This window comes from Lethenteron reissneri, chromosome 4 (assembly GCF_015708825.2).
Source record: "Lethenteron reissneri isolate LAM-NWPU_2019-01 chromosome 4, ASM1570882v1, whole genome shotgun sequence".
NCBI classification, from domain to species: domain Eukaryota; kingdom Metazoa; phylum Chordata; class Hyperoartia; order Petromyzontiformes; family Petromyzontidae; genus Lethenteron; species Lethenteron reissneri.
The window spans coordinates 4,301,891-4,319,459 of record NC_083782.1 but is presented as its reverse complement, the minus strand read 5'-3'; the positions used below and the strand labels follow the sequence as shown (position 1 = coordinate 4,319,459).

The window sequence follows — 17,569 nt, the reverse complement described above, 5'->3', positions numbered from 1 at the left end:
ATGCCCAAAAACCCAAATACAAAGACAACCTGCAATTCAATTCCTGTTTCAGCAAACGGTTGGATGGTCTGGATTTAAAGCTTTCGTGACTGCAGGGATTCATATTCGTGGTTCTTTCGGTAAAGGTCAAGGATATGGTTGGATGGGTCATTACATAATTTCGGTCTGCGTCTGTTTTGGCGAGCTTGGCTCTGACGGCAGGGAGCCTCACCGGCGGGTAGACGTGGCCCACAGAGGGGGCGAGCGACGCGTTGTGGTCCAGCGCAAAGTCGTCGTCCTCTGTCGTCTTTCGATACACGGGGTTGTCAAAGTTCATGCTCTTGGTGTTTCTCAACTTCCAGTTCCGCCAAAGGTAGAAGCCAGCCACGCACACCATGGCCAAGATCGCTGCGGTTGGGTGGGGCGGCATGTACTGTGTTAAGGTATCAGACTTGCTGTTAGCCACCAGAGGATGGATGGAACAGAACCCAACAAGGGGTTGACAGAAGAATCTCATGTACATGAATACCACAGCAGGGTGAGGCGGCATCAAGATAAAGAATGGGGGGGGGGGGGGTCAAGAAGTCTGTGCACGATAAAAAAAAGTCAAATAAGCTGCTGCTACATGTGCATGACCAATCAATATGCCCATGACCACATCAACCCTGGGGTCTGATTTCAGAAGTAGAGCCAGGGTTGGGAAGCACAATTGTTGGGCCATGCACGTGGAGGTGTTGGTCAGAGATCCAAAAGGGGAGCCAGAGTAAATAGAGTTTGTGAAATGCATCTGTGCAGAGCATCAAAAGTCACATGTACACAGGTTCTCTGGGTACTCAAAGTTTCTTCACATTGTGCCAAAACATACCAACGTTGTAGCAGGATGCTTGTTCACTGCTCAAGAGTAGCAAGGGAGGGGAGGGAGGCTGGGGCAGGCAGCCACTCACCCAAAGGGATAAGAACCCCAACCACCGTGGAGGCAGAGCCGCTCTCCGATTCCGCGTTGGTGGAAATTGACGGAGCTTCCGTCGACAGCCAGGCCCCCAGCCAGCCCCTGTTGCCTGCAGCTACGCAAAGATTAAAATATTCGTAATCAGTGGCAGGGTACGGAGAGATGTTTTAAACAAATGTGACATGCGTCATCCTCAGTTATGTTAAAAACATTCATCGTACCAGCCTATGCACCTTAGCCAAAGCAACCGTGGCAATGTGCAAGGCCTCAAAACAATGAGAAAAGGCAAGAGATGGAACACGTTTAATTATGGCAAAAGCAGTGGAAGCACTGGCAATATGGCGAGTGGAGCTACCCCCCCCCCTTTTTGACAAGAGCAACCAATGAAATAGGTGGTTTTCCGCAGCAGCAGGGAAAGTGACTGGCAGTAGATGCTTTAGTGAAAAATACAAAAATTTCAGGCAATGTGGTGGTTCATGGGCAAGCAGTCATTCCTGCATGTCAAAACAAAGCTGCAATTTGGTTCTCTTAGTTCTAGGACTGCCCCACAAGCCAAAAAACCACATTTCCTAGCGCCACTGGCTTGAGCTAGGGGATGGAAAGTCCTCCCTCGTTACCCACCGACTGCTTGTGGCATTTCCCTTTTTGAAGCAATTGAAGCAGATTTTTGCCCACCAGTTGCCACCTCGGCACTTTTAGGTGCATAAAATATCTGTCTTCTAGCCAAGGGTGACTTAACCTGGCAAGGGTTTCAAAACTGTCAGTTTCATTACAGGCAGCATGGATGGCAAGCAGTGGATTTGTGGTGGGGGGGGGGGGGGGGGGGGGGGTGTGGTAGGAAAGACAGCTCACTGGGCACTTTGTTGCACCATGGTTAAACAGGCACACTTACAAGTCAAGTTTAAATAATGAGATTTTGATGTGACACGGAAGATCAATTTTCACACCATTATTGTAATAGCGCTCCAGCGTGTTGGCCATTGTGTGCACGGAACGTGCTGCGAGCCAATTGGTAGTCAGGCAGCAGAGGTCAGTAGTGGCGTCTGAGGTGCAGTAATAAAACTAAGCAGCAACTCTCCACAAGCCATTTTGAAAGATAGTCCACGTGAATCTCTCTTGTTTAATATATGCCACTTTTCAAGACCAACCCCCCCTTCCTCCACATGAGGGGTACGTGTATTTAGAATCTTAGGAGACATGCAAACTCCAAATACAGGCGTCAAGGTCACGATGGAACTCACGACCTCCTGTACAAACAGGCAAGAGGGGAGTCACCTTAAAAATGACAATGGCATTGAAATGGTGGTGGGGGGGGTGTTTACACATGCGATCAAAGAGCACCAGCCTCAAGACAGTCAATTATCAAAAAAAGCAAGCCATGCTCACGCAGGGTGGGTATGCCGGGGGCGGTTGTTTCCATGGCGGGCATGGCAGCCGTACTACCTGGGCCGACGGCGGGACCTGGGATTGGGGCAATCTCGGCGTTGCTGGTGGGTCGCGCTGCGGTGGACACTGCAATGGTGGCTTCGTGTTAATGGGGTGGGGAGGCAGAAAAAATGGTGTTAGCACAAGGGTTATCATGGAGTCCGTTATAAAAAACCACAACTATTTGGTGTATAGCTCTTGGTCAAGTCAGTTGCCAGACAAGGGCCTCCCCACATACCATGTCCGTTATTGAGTGTTAAATTTAAAGCCACTGGTTAGTGGGGGAGCATAAGTACAACGGATTGAGCCATTGGCAGTCCACATCCCAGAGTCCCTCAAGGCAAGACGCAACTTGTTTAAGAGCCTTGGCCATCCCCTAGTCAAGCAATACCCAGGCTTAAAAAACCTGCTTGGCTTTCAAAGCAGGTGCAGGTGAATTGGTCCATGGGACCAGATGGCTGAGATTACCAAATTAAAAAAATATTTGCACAAGACGAGCATCGATTGTATAGAGTTTCTCTACCACTACTTTCACTTTCTTCAAAAAACAAAAATACAAAAGAATGTTTGCCAGGGCACAAATGCAGTGAAAGGGGGTTACCGGCGCTGCAGGTTTTTCCGTCGGGGTTGAGATGGGAATTGTCGGCACACGCGCAGGAGAAGAGCGGCAATGCAGCACCGACTTGTGGTGCCGGCAGACAGAGATACTCGCAGCCACTGCCCTCGCAACGATTGGGGCCTACAGGTGCACAGCAGGGTGTGTGTGTAGGGGTGGTTGAAAACATTGGGGAGTTACAAGTGCATAATTCCAGACCAGCAGTTCCTTATTATACAGTTGCTGCCAACTTGCATTATTGAAAAGATGTCTAACGAATGTACGGCACAGCATAATTTTAAACCAACATTACTATACAATTTTGCACATTTGAACATGCAGGTAGTACTGCCTGCCCAAAACAGCACATCGTGTAACATATTAATGCATGTACACAGGTGTAACTCACCTGATGCAAAGTACATGCATACCATTACGAATGGCACAAACCTGAAATCAAGAACAAATCTTAAACGTTGCCACTACACCAACCACCAGTCTAACTTTATTTGGGAGGCATATTTTTGCAAAAACTACCGCAAGCACTGCATTTGAACAATCTTGCAGCAGATAGCAGCCTTGATGTGTCCTTCTGTAGTATCAGCAGTACATAACGATACTACTGAAGATAGTGATGATCAGGCGATAGACACCTGATCTTTAAGACTCTGCACATCTGAAAATACTAGATAAAAACACCCTTCGATGGCAATTTACAGAAATGACCTGGGGCAGCTTTGCTGAAGATGCTGTGAACTGCTGCAGTCGTAATCTACTCTGTGGAAGTCGCAGCACTCCAGGGGAGTTGTTTCCCCCCCCCCACCACTAAAACGTAATGTGCATTATAACCGGAACACCTGAAGCGGTTTGAATTACACGATGTAAAACACGATTTGTTCCCGAGTAGTGCAAGTGTTATTTTTAATTGCTTATGCCTGAAAAGTATAGAAAATGGCTATTATTCCCCACAAACTTTGCAAACGAAAGACAAACGCACACGTGCTCATTGAAAAAGAGGCAAATGTCAAAATATTACCATCTTGGTCACAAACGCAAAGTTAGTGGGGAATAGCCATTTTTTTCTCTACTTTGGAGGCATAAGAAATTAGCAAAACATACCCAGGGACGAAACAAGTTTTGTTAGCGGTAAACAGGAAAGTGCAAACAGGAGTTCACACTTTTTTGGTAATGAAAATGATCTACCCAGACAAGATCTCAGGTGTACCTTACTGCCAACTCAAAGTCCTGACTCCCAATTGCAGAAATTGGGTCGCCATCATTACAATCTCAGATCTGGAAAAGCTGGCAAACAGTGGACCAATGCTAACATACAAAAATAAAAACGCCCCATTACAAGACTGAAAACATCAAAATCACACCCTCCAGGCTATGGTTCCACCAGCATCCCTTTCAGGAGCAACGTCACAGTACATCGGAACAGTAGGCCAATGTACAATCTGGTCTGTAGAATGGCAAAACTAAAAAAACAAAGCCATGGTAGTGCAACTGTGGCCAAGCAACCTAAACTATGGGCTGACAAAACACGTTCCTTCGGAGTGGGCAGGTAGGAACTTGGTTGGACGGCGCATTCGTGCGATCCGTGTCACGCGGCGCAAGCTACGTGGGGCGGCGCGTCACGTGGTGCCGAGCCCGCCCGAAGCGCTCCATGAAATACAAATTGAGGGCGTGGCTATGCACGACAGACAGACAAATAATCCCTGGTGGGCAGTGTGGAACTGTTGTTCCTACCTGTATAAAGTAAATTAATGTAGTCTGTGCTCCTTTAGGAAGAAAAGCAAATTATGAGCTCCTGGAGTCCTCATTGTAGCGAGCAAACAGTGTCACTTAGCTCCTAAACAGATTGCTGATACACAATATGATGGTGTATTATTGCTCACTGGCAGATCAATTGCATACCACTGCACGAGTTGGGGGGGGGGGGAAGCACTGGTTTAGACAAGTCAACATTTAAAGTAAAAAAAAAAATCGCAATAAGACTTTTAGAGGAGCTTTAAATAACTGATAACACTGGCAGCTGTTCAATGTTACGAAACAAGCCGTTGGCACCGGCCTGTTCTCGCCAGCTGTTTCTCAGCGCTCAACTGTGGTTAGACGCATTAGCAGTAATTGACCGTGCTTAAAAACAAGCATATGGCAGTCCTGTTCAACAGGAGCAGGCGATGGATGGGAAAGCAAGGAGTTGCTAATACCGTAGACAATTTTCTCCCAAATTATTCAAATTAGCGGCAGTGTGATAGCACGAGATGAAGTCGGACTTGTAATTGGAGAGTCTGTGGAAGCAGGCAGAGCGACCCCTGAATTGCCTTCAAAACGAGTGCCGATGCGTGCACTAGCAGAGCAGCACATTGCCATACGCGCTGCCTCACGTGCAATGTTCACCAGTGATCAATATTTTTTTAATTCGGCACCAACCAACCATGTAGAACCCAATTGAACCCATTAAACACCAACTCCTCCAGATCTCTTGCAAGGCAGCACAAGCATTTCATATTTTTGGAAATTCCCATGGAAGCAATACTACAGAATCACAGCAGATTCCTTCAAGTGACCTCCCAGTAAAGGGGAATCACTTTGCACACCCACCCTGCAAAAGCATGCATTTCAACCCACGTCTCACCTCACAAGAGGTAATTAAAGCCAACGTTAAGCATATTACCAAATGTAAGTGTTTGCTTGACGCAGTCATTGGCGATTCGGCAGATAAACTCATTTCATTTGAGAGCCTTATTTAAAAATAATTCACACGGCAGCCAAAGACCAGGATTTGAACCCATGGAACTCCTGTAGTGCCAACCACTTGAACCGAGCCACTTCACCTGGAACACTATACGAGCCAGGTCCAAATCTGTTTTAAAAAAAAAAAAAACCCGTTAACACGGAGTGGCAGCACAGCACAGGCGTGACGTGGGTGGTGGTGTGGCTACCGCTGGGCTGCACGAGGGGGTGCACCACCACGATGTCCTGAGGGCTGTGGAGGTTCTCGGCGAGTGCACGGCGGCCGCCGCCCGTGAACTTATTCATGCTGAAGATGGCCTCCTCTTCACCATCCGTCCAGTACACCTTGTCCTGGACGTACAGAGCAGCACAGCAGCAGACGGTGGTGGGTGGGTGGGGCGACAGAATCGTGATCCAGGTTGTTTTTGGTAACCAATTACTTCGCGTTCACTCCGAACAGAACAAATTAAACAACTTGTTCCAATCTAGCAGAGGGGCCCACCCATGGAAGGTTCAGATAAAAAAATTGAAATGCCAATTCTTGCCGTCAGGTACAAAGCGGCACAATTGTAAACTGTTCAAATCGTAGCGGGCAGACGCTAAATAGTTGAACAAATGAGCAATTATAAAAACACGAATCGTGAAAGTGTACATCTGTAAAGTGGTGCATTTCATCCATTAGACTTCCAAATGCACCACTGTATGCAAAGTAGGCTATAAAGAACCAGGAGGGGTAAAAGGCCCATTTCTGCACGTCTGATTTACAGATTCAACCATGCGGTGAGCGAGAGGGTGGCAGAGATGGCTCTCACCTCGAATACGGCGATCGAGAACGGGTGCAGGAGATCATTGTAGGACGCGAGCACCGTAACACGGTCCTGCCCAGACGTGTCGACGCTTGAGAGAGTGTGCAGCTTCGAGTCCACCCAGTAGAGACGACGGTTTGCCAAGTCTGCACAAAAGCAGTAATAATAATTAAGCAAACGATTGCCCCCTCCCCTCCCTCTTTTTAGGTAATGCCAAACCAGTTATCAAATGTTTGTTGTTACATGGCAAATCTAATTATAGCCAGTTTCCCCAGTGAGTTTGCAGAGACCCAGAATGCATCAGGGAGGTGCAGGTGAAGAGTACAGAAATCTTCTTTTATAATTTAAGTATTTTAGTAATCTCAAAAGCAGCTTGTTAAAAAAAGCGTTCCAAAATGAAAATAACTCCTACCCAAAGCACATACGCAACTTAGAACTGCAAGGAAAGGGTAAAATCTCTTCCCTCGCAAACAAACACTTCAATGCCCAAGACATCAACCTGTGCTCATGGACGCCCCCTGGGGGTGTACACGAGTGCACGGGTGAAAGAGTGCGCAAAGCACACCCAGAGCGATCCCGTTTGGCCACTGGATGTTGTGGGTGACGATCGCGTGCCGGTTGGCGCCATTCATTCCGGCCTTCTCAATCTTTGCCGGCTCGCCCCAGTCCGACCAGTAAAGCCATCTAAACATGAGAGGCGGCATAAAAAGTAACGGTTAACAGGATGCCGAATTTTATGCATCCAGGTGGCTAATGGGTCTGCTGTGATCCTCACCCTGGGCTCCAAGGCAGGTGTTTAACTAAACGGCGTTTCTCGTGGAGAGTTGATGGATCAAACCACTTGGGGTATTACAATTATACATTTTACTTAAAATCCATGAATTCAGATGAACATTTTATACGCCGTACGCTACAAGGCAGAGACCGTAAATGTTTTAAACAATATGGCCAAGGCCCAATGAGACAAAAAAAAAAATCGGCTTAAAAAAGTTAACCTGCCATGGTCGTTCCAAAGAAAAATGAGTGGAAACTCAGAATTTGATGGTCACGAAAGTATGGAAACAGTTAAAGGGGGCAAAAATCGCAGGAATAAAATGCCCCGTAGAAAAACAAGTGGGGAGGCAGCAAGGGAGGGCTGACCCAGCAATGGGGTCCACCGCAATAGCACGTGGCTCCTGCAGGCCGCTGTCAAACAACTTGCGCCGCCGCCCGTCCATGGTGGCCACTGACAAGGTCTTGAAGCCAGAGTCGGACCAGTAGAGAGTGTTGTGGATCCAGTCCACCGCCATTCCCTCCACAAAGCTCAAGCCTTGCGCAATCACCACCGCGTGGTTTTTAGAGTCGCTGGCCTTGCCGATCACGGCGCTGCACGCGGGCAAAACGAAAGAACCGAGGTCACGTGATCACGATGAGTGTTACGAAAATTACATTTGACAAATCGTTGGCACAAATGTCAACAAGTGCCATTCTTATATAGCAGAGTATTTTGCAGATTCGTATAACTTACCAGTACGGCGAAATGTAATTTATGGCATGCATTGCTCATTTTAACTCAATTTACAGAAGGGGGACGGGCGAGTATTTTCATTAACACATTTGTATTGTTAAAAAACAGGCGTGGCATGTGGTTTAAACAGCCAGCCTCCACAAGTGGCAATTGCGCCACCACTCGGCCAGGTCACCGAACCGATGTTACGGAGTGCAGGGGCTGCCATTCTGAATGGCAGGGCAAAGGACAGGAGACGCTCAGTCTCAGCAGTGATAGGACTTCGTTTGGAGCACCGGTCAATTCGAATTTAAAACAAACGTCTGTGGCTTAAAGGGGAAGTGCTGAGTTACTGCTGGGGGTGGGGGGGGGGGGCAGAGAATGTTAGCAACCACATCAACTAGAGAGTTGACATGGCATGTGTGAGGATAGTGATGCAACAACTTGTGGATGGAACTGAAGAATTGAGCAAACGGAGTTCTAGCTAACAACGGCACGTCACAATCGATCAGCAGCCCGCCACTTCAACTAACGTGGCTACGTATTGACACTCCTCATTAGGTGTCGAGGCCTTGCACTGCCAGTGTGTTGAAAACAAAACAATCCCCCATATAGCCTTAGACGGTTGGGGCAAGTGCTGTTAAGGAGAGCATCTATGAAGGCCGGCATGGCACGCGAGGGGATGGGTGGCCAACAAAATTGCGTGGCTACCTTCATCTCCAGTCCTACCGTTTAAAAAAAGTTAATTGCACCAGGTACTCATGGCCGAGTCGACCCAGGACAGGTTCGGCTAATCTTTAACTGGGTTATGGTCACGAGCAGGAAGTGAACGCCGGGTTGCCAGGTTCATAGCATGCTATCAACTCGCCAGCAGGGCAAAACACACGTCTGGCCACCACCGCTGGTACCCACTAGCAATTTGGCGTCACAAAAAAATCAGTCTAAGAACCACGGAGCAATTCCGCCACATCCCAGGGACCACAACAGCGGTACACACACACCTGAGGATGAGCTTCTGGTGTTGGTCAGACCACAGGATGGTGTTGTTGGAGACGTGCAAGCTCAGCGCCACCGCGTTGCGCGTGCGTGGCACCACCTGCGAGTACTCGTTGCGCGCCGTGTCCAGCTTGCGGATGTCATGGCGGTTCGTGAAGATCACGTACGGTTCCTTGCCTGTGGAGCGCATGTGCGCGAGGAACACCAGTGTCATTATGAAATGGATTCACAAGGATTGTTTTTTAAATGCAGAAACGTTCGAGTGGAAATGGACAAGATGCGTCATCGTGATCTGCCGAGATTGGAGATGGCCCAAAAGTAATCTTCGAGTGAATTTTGAGAAGGGAAATCTGTTACGCAGATGAAGAGTGGGACAAGACCAACATGTTACACCCTCCCCCCCCCCCCCCCCCTTACCAGTCATGCCACCACATCCAAAAGAAAAATATCCTCCTTATAGCCTTAGACTTTTGGGGTACGTGCTGTTTAAGCAAGCACCTATGAAGACCAGTATTGTACACGGTAGGTAGCCAGCACTGCATCCAACCACTTGTTTCCTTCGTGGCAATGTTTATATAATTGCACCAGGTACACATTTCAGGCCGAGTCGACCTCGGGGAGGCTTAGGACCAGTCCAGATAGTCACCGGTGTTGGTTACGAGTGAGAATCAAACCAATTGCTGGGTTTGTAGTGCAACATGCTATGCTACCCTACCGTGTCTAAAAAAACCACATGCCTACACAGCTAAAAGTCAGAGCAATAGGTTAGGGTGCCGCAATCTCCCTCACCGAGAGCCTTGCAGGCGCCAGTCTTGGGGTCCAGGAGGTAGCCGTTGAGGCACTCGCACTTGAAGCCTCCCTTGAGGTTGACGCACACCTGGCTGCACACGCCCACGCGCTGGCACTCATCCACATCTTGAGCGCCAGCAACCACAGAGGGGGTGGGCGCAGGCACGCGAATACAGGATGCATGCCAATTACAATGACGAATATTTTTAAGGTGCATTTTATCAAAGGATCCCAATGCGCCATTCATCTAAAGCAGGAAAGAGTGGAAGACCAAAACTATGGAAGAATAAGGTCATTTTAAAAAAGGTGGCGAATTCATGGCAAATTTGAATAGCATTGGAACTTTGCCATTCAGAATTCTATAGTCTTGGAACTGCAATCATCCCAAGTATGGAGCCTTGACCTCAGAAGATCAAGGGCCTCATTGGTGTATAAATGTTAATCAGTCTGATTATACCTTCCTCGCACCATCATAGAATCCAAATGTTAAGGACATTATGTAAACCTAGAAAATAAACACCATAACCACAGACTCAAATATAAAAAATATTATTTAGAAATCTTATCCACCAAAATGCATCTGCTAAAACGCGAATCGCATACGGGTGGGGCTACACGAGTGTTCACTGCGGTAGCCACAATGGATTCGTGCAAGGCCGCCTGAAGGCCAGGTGTAAACTGAAAAAGCCAAGCGGTGGAAAGCCATGGAAACCTCGGATACCAGGATTGTACAAATCCAAAAACATCCAGGACTGATAAATAGCACATGAAAAAAATTACAATTTGGCAGCTTGGACAGATATCTAAATAAGATTTCAATCATTTGGAGAAAAGGGTTGCACTTAAGCATTTCAGTAGAGACCACACAATACAGACCTACGCAGACTTTCCCATCTACGAGCTGAAATCCCGGCAGACACTGGCATTCGTAGCCAATCTTGAGATCCTGGCAGATCGAAGAGCATCCTCCATTGTCGCGCAGGCATTCGTTCACCCCTGGGCAGGGGAAGAACGGACAAGACTGATTGCAGTAAATGATTTTGTGCCCAGTCTATAGGATGGGAGGGTAGGCAGAGTGGTAAAATTGTTCACTTTGAACTACAAACCAGCCAAGCACAACACAATTCCTGGCCACAGCCGACAGTGGCAAGCTGTTTGCGATCAAAGCAGCAGGATAATAGCACCCATGACCCATCCCCACAAGTCACATTTGGCCACATTTCCTCTCCACCCCCTTACACTTTGTTTGAGCAGATCTTTTAGCCATTCCAGTGCCGCGCCGCAGTGCATGGGCGGTGAGGAACAAGGGAGCAGCACTCACCACACTGGCTGCTGGGTTCATCAGAGCCATCCCTGCAGTGGCTGGTGCCATCGCACACCTTGGCGGGGTCGATGCACTCCTTGCTGCCGCACACAAACTGGTCCGGTTCACAGTCTTCGGCTGTGGTCATGGAGTGGGGTAAAAATGGTGTTCAGGAGATCCACACAGACGAGCACAATCCATGGGCAGATAGCCCATTAGGTGTCCACTGCACATTGTAATTGGTTTTCACTTTCCTTTATCTTGTATCAATATGCTCAATTAGTGTACATTTCCCCAACAATCACTTTTGCCAAGACACTCCCCAGTATCTCTTCCCTTCCCTCCACCCTCCTGAACACACATTTCCCATTGGCAAATCATGCAAAATAGTAAGTAAAACATTGCATAGATATATATTTACACACACACACTTTAAAACTACCATTGCAAAAGGCCACAAAGTGCCCAGTCAAATTTGCGAGTGAAAGTTCTAACAGCGATGTGGATGTGCTTGTTTTTAAGGAAAAAACAAAACAAAAAAACACACCGACGCAATTCCCAGAGGACAGGAGCTTTAAGCCTGGCTGGCATGCACATTCGTAGCCGATCAGGAGGTCCCGACAAATTGAGGTACAACCACCATTTTTCACCAAACACTCGTTAACACCTGGAGCAACACACGGCGGGGAAGGGGTGGGAAGCAGATTAACAGAGTCAAGAAGGCCAGGGATAGTGGACAAATTCATCTTTCAAATAGGGTCAGTCAAAGCAACGCGGTTTTATTTTAGGTCAGAAGCATTTAATTCAAAAGCCTGGGCAAATGTAAAAACGTTTGTGGGGGGCCCCCTTCAAATAAAATAATGGTGTTAAAGTTGCATGGGGAGATGAGACAATGAGACCGTCTGTAGTGACTGCAGAAAACAAGCAGAAAGATTCACTCAAGTTCCAGGAGCTAGCCCTGATGAGTACTCCCACTTATTAAAAAACCTATACAGCACGTGGTGTAATGACTTGCACAATGGACCCTCAGCCAGAGTTGACCAGTTCAATAGTTCAATCTCCTGGTGGAGATGGTAAAATTAGGCAAACTTCTTAAGAACTTCCTCCGTCCACCCAGCAATATAAAAATGGGTGCCCAGCAGTTGGTAGAGCAGCAGGCTGCGTACAGGTGGGGGGGTCCCCCCATTGTGGGTCCTGGCCCCCTCCTGCAAGATGTGGCGAAATATCCTACAGGATTTTTAGGTGGCCCTTTTACCTGCAGCTCCATAAATGCAGGGCTGCACCTTTGCCAGACAGTATATTGAACTTCTCACCTTGGGTAGCAAATGGCACAAAAAAACATTGGTGGGGGGTTCCCCACCCAGGCAAGTGAACTGACCGCACTTCTCGCCATGTTCGTCAGAGCCATCCCTGCAGTGAGCGACACCGTCGCACACGCTGCTCGCGTCGATGCAGTCCTTCGTGCCGCACTGGAACTGGCCCGGTTCACACGAGTCCGTCGCTAAAAAAAGGAGAGAATCGTTTGAAGGAACAAAAAAAATAAGAAACAATGTATACCACACGTGAACTGTTGTTGGGGGCGTGCCTTGTATAGCAAGCACGTAGGTCAGACCAGTACGGTGCACGAGAGGAACATATGGAGAGCACCATGAGCACCAGTGTTGGTGTACGGTGCTTTTTCTGCAATATTTTGCCGTCTTATCGTCTTGGATTCTGTTTGCACATAGTCACTTTAAGATTTTTTCTTGTTCATGTTTTCTGTTGGTTGCGGTTGCACCCGATTCAAGAGCCAAATGGCTCACAGAGCTATACCTAATAAATGAACTGGAACATGCTGGGTAGTGTTTTGTGTGCACAGTGCTAGCTACACCTGTACCGAACATCCAACCTCTGAAGAGGCAGAGTTGACCCACCCAAAGAGATTGACATTTTAACACCGGTGCAAATCAACAATCCTGGACTCAAATCTTGGGCCACCAGAAATGTAGCAGAGTGGGTTTGCACAAAACTCATCCGGTGGCGCGAGCCTCACCGTTGGGCGGGCACCGGGCCTCGTCACTCCCGTCAGGGCAGTCCAGTTGCTCGTCGCACAAGTTGAACGCAGGGACGCACACGGAGCTGTTGACGCAGGGAAACTCGCCCGGGCGGCACGTCCCCATCGACGCCTGGTATTCTGGAGACACGGGAGGGTCGGGGAAAGGTCACCGATAGTCTTCATTACCCAGAGATTAGGAGGATTTACTGACCGAGAGCCATGTGCAAGAGTTGGGCTTCCGTGGCACGTGCACAGACTCACGGCAGCTGTGCTCATCGCTGCCGTCCTTGCAGTCTTCTGCGCCGTCACACTTCCAGCTGCCGTGCACGCACTCCCCGCTGCCGCAGCGGTAGCCGTTCACCTCGCAGTCCGGCATCGCCATCGACTCTGGGTTGCCCGACATCTTGTCACACAGCTGTGCCCACTCGTCAGAGCCATCCTGTCCGCACAGCAGCAGCATTGGTCACCGTTGGCGCTAGTGGCACGTGACAAACTGTCAGACAGCGACCGGAGACATGTCCACGTGTGGGACAGATGCCGCCGTCACCATCTATTAGATGGTGCAAAATCTAGCACTAATAAAGATCACTTACTGTTATTAGTGACATAACAAAATCCAGGTGCAGAAGTTAAACCGTACAAATACTTCACATTCCCACACAGCTATCAGAAGAGACCTGGAGTGTGGAAATTAATAGCAGGCCAAAATACGCCCAAACATTGGGCTGGGCAGTCCGCACCTGGCAGTCGGGATCTTTGTCACAAACCCAGCGGCGGGGCATGCACTGCTGGAGGTCGGCACACGCAAACTCGTGAGGGCCGCACGTGAGCTGGGGGCAGCCCATCTCGTCCGAGCCGTCGCCGCAGTCGTCATCGCGGTCACAGCGCAAGCGGCCTGCCAGGCACTTGTGGTTGGCACAGGTGAACTCGTCTGGCAAGCATGTTACATTGCCTGCACACGCATGGTCAGGTGGGGGAGGGGGGGGGAATGAGTGAGGCCGCAGGAAATGCCCAGGGTGGCACAGTCAGGTTTTTTTTACAATCGGGTTTAAGTGTCTTTTTAGATTAAACCTGATCATCCGAAATTGGGAGAAATCCGGTTTAATTGGTTCTAATTGCAGAACCGCACTTCGCCAACTTCTCAACGATGGGCTTCATACAGTCCAAGCTAAGGAACTCGGTGTCCACGATTGTGGAGAAGCTCGTGTTCATCAAGACCAACCTGCCCGCTGAATTCTACGACTACCGTGCCCAACAGCCCCGAGTACGATAGCAGCCCAAGCCTATCAGCGTTTCGTTTTCATTAAACCCAGGTTTTAATTCCCCGAAAATCAGGTTTAATTGTATTCAAGAAAAAACCCAATGCCTGCCGCTGGAAAAAAATCAGGTTTTCCCACCCATGGGAAATGCGCACACCACCTTTGTTTTGGCAGCAATCAGCCCTTGTATATCCAGTTCGCATGTTCTCCGCAGTTGTAGATTTTTTTTGGGTCCTCCAGTTTCCCTCGCCACACTTATTGCATTTGGTGGCAAAACATTCCTCGACGAGCTACCTTTGTCGAGTTATCATGTGGCCAGGTCACTTCTGAAAGAGCTATGGGCTTTACCGGATAAGTTTTGTTTATAGTTTAGCTGGTAGGAGCAGCACTAACGCACAAGTTAGCAACTGCGTTTTAGGAGCAAATTCCCTCAATTTAAAACATGGAAGGTGGAGGACGAGGCATATTAAAAACCGGCAGGGGTTGCGCGTGATCCATTTTTGTGCAATTGATGGAATTATGCCATTATTGTAATCACTACAGCTTCCCAAAGGGGTGTTGTCAAGCGATTTTTTCAAACAACAAGTTCATTATTCGCCACAAAATCATTCCACCCCCTCCAGACTAAACTCCGTTATTGTGTCCAGCAAGACACGTTCAGGAGCTAGATGCCAACCATCTGGTTTATGGACTTTTGGAAAAGGACCATTATCTCTGCAGCTCGTAGCTGCCTGCGAATTAACGGCCATGTCGCCAAAATGGACGCACGAGTTATGTTTAAGAGGTGGACACCAAACGGGAGGCCGCTGTGAGGATGCTACAGAACTTTCCTCGGGGAGGGGGGGGGTCACCTCTTGCCGTCATTATATCTCACGCTTTTCATTCATGTGCATTTGGTTTATGACCGTCAACACCTCGTTTGCTAGTTAGTTATGCAATATTTCTTAAAGACCCTGGTGTTTGCTCTGCAATTGAAGTTTTTGTTCAAGCGGCAAAACAGCGGCTGGGTAACAAGAGCATTTGTAGTTTAAATCAAACATGAACTCTATTGCCTCCCACCCAGCGATTGCATGAATCACATGGATGCAAGCTTGTTTTTTGCGTGTTTAGCCTTGTTTATTCTATTAGCTTAGAGGCATTTTGCATAACATTTTATTTTCACTTTGTCATTCAACCATGGAGGAATGCCTCCACCACTGTACAAGTCATGGGGGGGGGGGGGGGGTTTGACCATCCGTCATCACGCTGGTCAGTTCAGGATTGGCAAAAGGCAGGGCCACAAAATCAGCTGAAGTGCACAAGTAATTTTATCCATGGCCAGGAATCACGCTGGTATCTGGGTTCAGTGCAATGCTGCATGTAACCAAACGCATCACCACTGCACCGATTTGGACACGTTATAAAAATGGGGGTTTTCTTATCGCGACATTCCATACATGTTCCATTAGCATGAGAATAGCCCTTAAGCCGATGTGCAAAATCATTACGTGGCTACAAAATTACTTGAATCGTTGTAACCGAAATAAGCATATTTGCCAAACACTTGATTTACCTCAATAGAACACAGAATGTCTGCATTCAAATGCACAACCCACACCAAGGCCGTTTGAGTTAATTTTTTTACATGGATGATGCAGTTTAACCAGTGGCCCAGCTAATTTATAAGTGGAGATGAGTGGCGTGCGAGCACGGTAGCAACAACATTGCAGACAAGTACAGGTACCCAAGGAGTATTGCACAACTAGTTAAATGGTAGACACCTATAGGCCGTGACGTTAGAAACCTCGCGACTGACGGACTTAAAAACCGGTACGTCATTAGTCATTGTACCGTGGCTGACATTGCCTACCCAACGTTTACACAACGTGGCGACACCGGCTCTGGACAGACCTACGGTGGTTTCACTTCATTTGATGCCATGCTCTCATCTTCACCCGACAGCGGTCAGCGTGAAGCAGTGGCCAAGTAACCCCCTTGCAGTGTGGAGAGGCCCCTCGCCCAGCTGGGTTTGCCACAAGCGTGGGGGAAGGCGACACTGCCAGCCACATTAAAAAAGGCAACCAAACAGGAGTTCTGTAACACGACATCTACCGCACAAAAAGGCGCTCCCCCTCTGGTGGATGTACTCCAAGGACATCAACCTTCAGCTGACACCACAATCCATCAACCACCACCAGCAGTTCAAGTGCAATGGAACCCACCCAGAGCCCACTTTACACTGCTGAATAAAATGTATAATCTGCGTAGTTTGACAACGCACGCGTGTTCTTTGTCCAAGTAAAACATATATGTACACCTCTTTCTTGGTGCATTTCTAGCTTTCATTCTATTTCCCACCTCCACGCATATGTCTACATTTCCAATCCATCCTACAAAGATAAAACGTAACTGCGGGGGTCCCCCTGAAGGCGACCTACTCCAAAGAGGATGCTTTTTACAATGGCATGCGTGTCGTCTTTAGTGTTGACCCTGCGATATTCTGAGAAGGGCCTCGCTCAAACCAGGTGGTGACCGAGCAAGGGAGCTATGCCAGTGGGCTAGTTCAGCCCTCCAAACAGTGCAAGTGTCTGGGGTCAAGGGTGCTCGAAACCCTGAGATAAAAGAACAGTCCGGCAAAGCATCTAGGGGAGAGATTTTGGGTTGTGTCTTTGGTTATAACAACTTGAGTGCAATCCTACAGCGCCCCCAACTGCAAGGGGATTGTATTAACGGGTTAGCTTGGCCAACAAGTTTGTGCAAAATTAAGATAGAGATCAACATCCTTGGCTTCAAAATCAATGTTTGCCAGCCCAAGGGTGGGGTCAAAATCTCTCCAGTCTTCTGTAGGCAAGAAGTTTGGAGACTAAAATTAATCTTTAGGTTCACACCAAGTGACGAATATATGCACATCATATGGAAATTGCGTTTAGACCAAGGGACGAACGAGTTAAGCATGACAAATGAGTCACGAGATTGGCGAATCATTACATGCTGCAGCGTGAACATTCAACTTGACTGCCCATGACGAACACTGCCAAACGTTTCCTCGCTGCACGTCTTGGTGCCAAATATGGGATAGTCAATTAAATTTCGATGAGTCAAGGGAATCAAAATAACGCCCCAAATGCCAAAACCCTGACCCCCATCTACAACTTCCCCTCCTCTTGATGCAAAAGTGCTAAAAGTACCCAAGGCTGTCAAAAACCACCAGTCACCCTTCTATATTAGAACG

The 17,569-nt window shown here is 48.1% G+C and overlaps 1 protein-coding gene across 4 annotated transcripts in view; it reads right to left on the bottom strand.

Moving 5' to 3' along the window:
* The window catches only part of LOC133349307 (very low-density lipoprotein receptor-like), a 43,074-nt gene that overhangs the window by 1,847 nt on the left and 23,658 nt on the right, over positions 1–17,569 (bottom strand). For 2 of the 4 annotated variants that reach the window (XM_061562685.1, XM_061562684.1), the window contains exons 5-21: positions 13,840–14,051; positions 13,361–13,538; positions 13,097–13,237; positions 12,443–12,565; positions 11,612–11,731; positions 11,083–11,202; positions 10,638–10,757; positions 9,762–9,887; positions 8,978–9,149; positions 7,631–7,855; positions 7,056–7,174; positions 6,497–6,636; positions 5,894–6,035; positions 2,955–3,092; positions 2,315–2,452; positions 924–1,043; positions 212–387 (exon numbers count right to left, since the gene is read on the bottom strand). In XM_061562685.1, the coding sequence (XP_061418669.1) occupies positions 212–387; positions 924–1,043; positions 2,315–2,452; positions 2,955–3,092; positions 5,894–6,035; positions 6,497–6,636; positions 7,056–7,174; positions 7,631–7,855; positions 8,978–9,149; positions 9,762–9,887; positions 10,638–10,757; positions 11,083–11,202; positions 11,612–11,731; positions 12,443–12,565; positions 13,097–13,237; positions 13,361–13,538; positions 13,840–14,051 (2,510 nt within the window). The remainder of the gene's footprint in view (positions 1–211; positions 388–923; positions 1,044–2,314; positions 2,453–2,954; positions 3,093–5,893; positions 6,036–6,496; positions 6,637–7,055; positions 7,175–7,630; positions 7,856–8,977; positions 9,150–9,761; positions 9,888–10,637; positions 10,758–11,082; positions 11,203–11,611; positions 11,732–12,442; positions 12,566–13,096; positions 13,238–13,360; positions 13,539–13,839; positions 14,052–17,569) is intronic. The other 2 variants (XM_061562686.1, XM_061562689.1) reach the window with 2 other exon arrangements.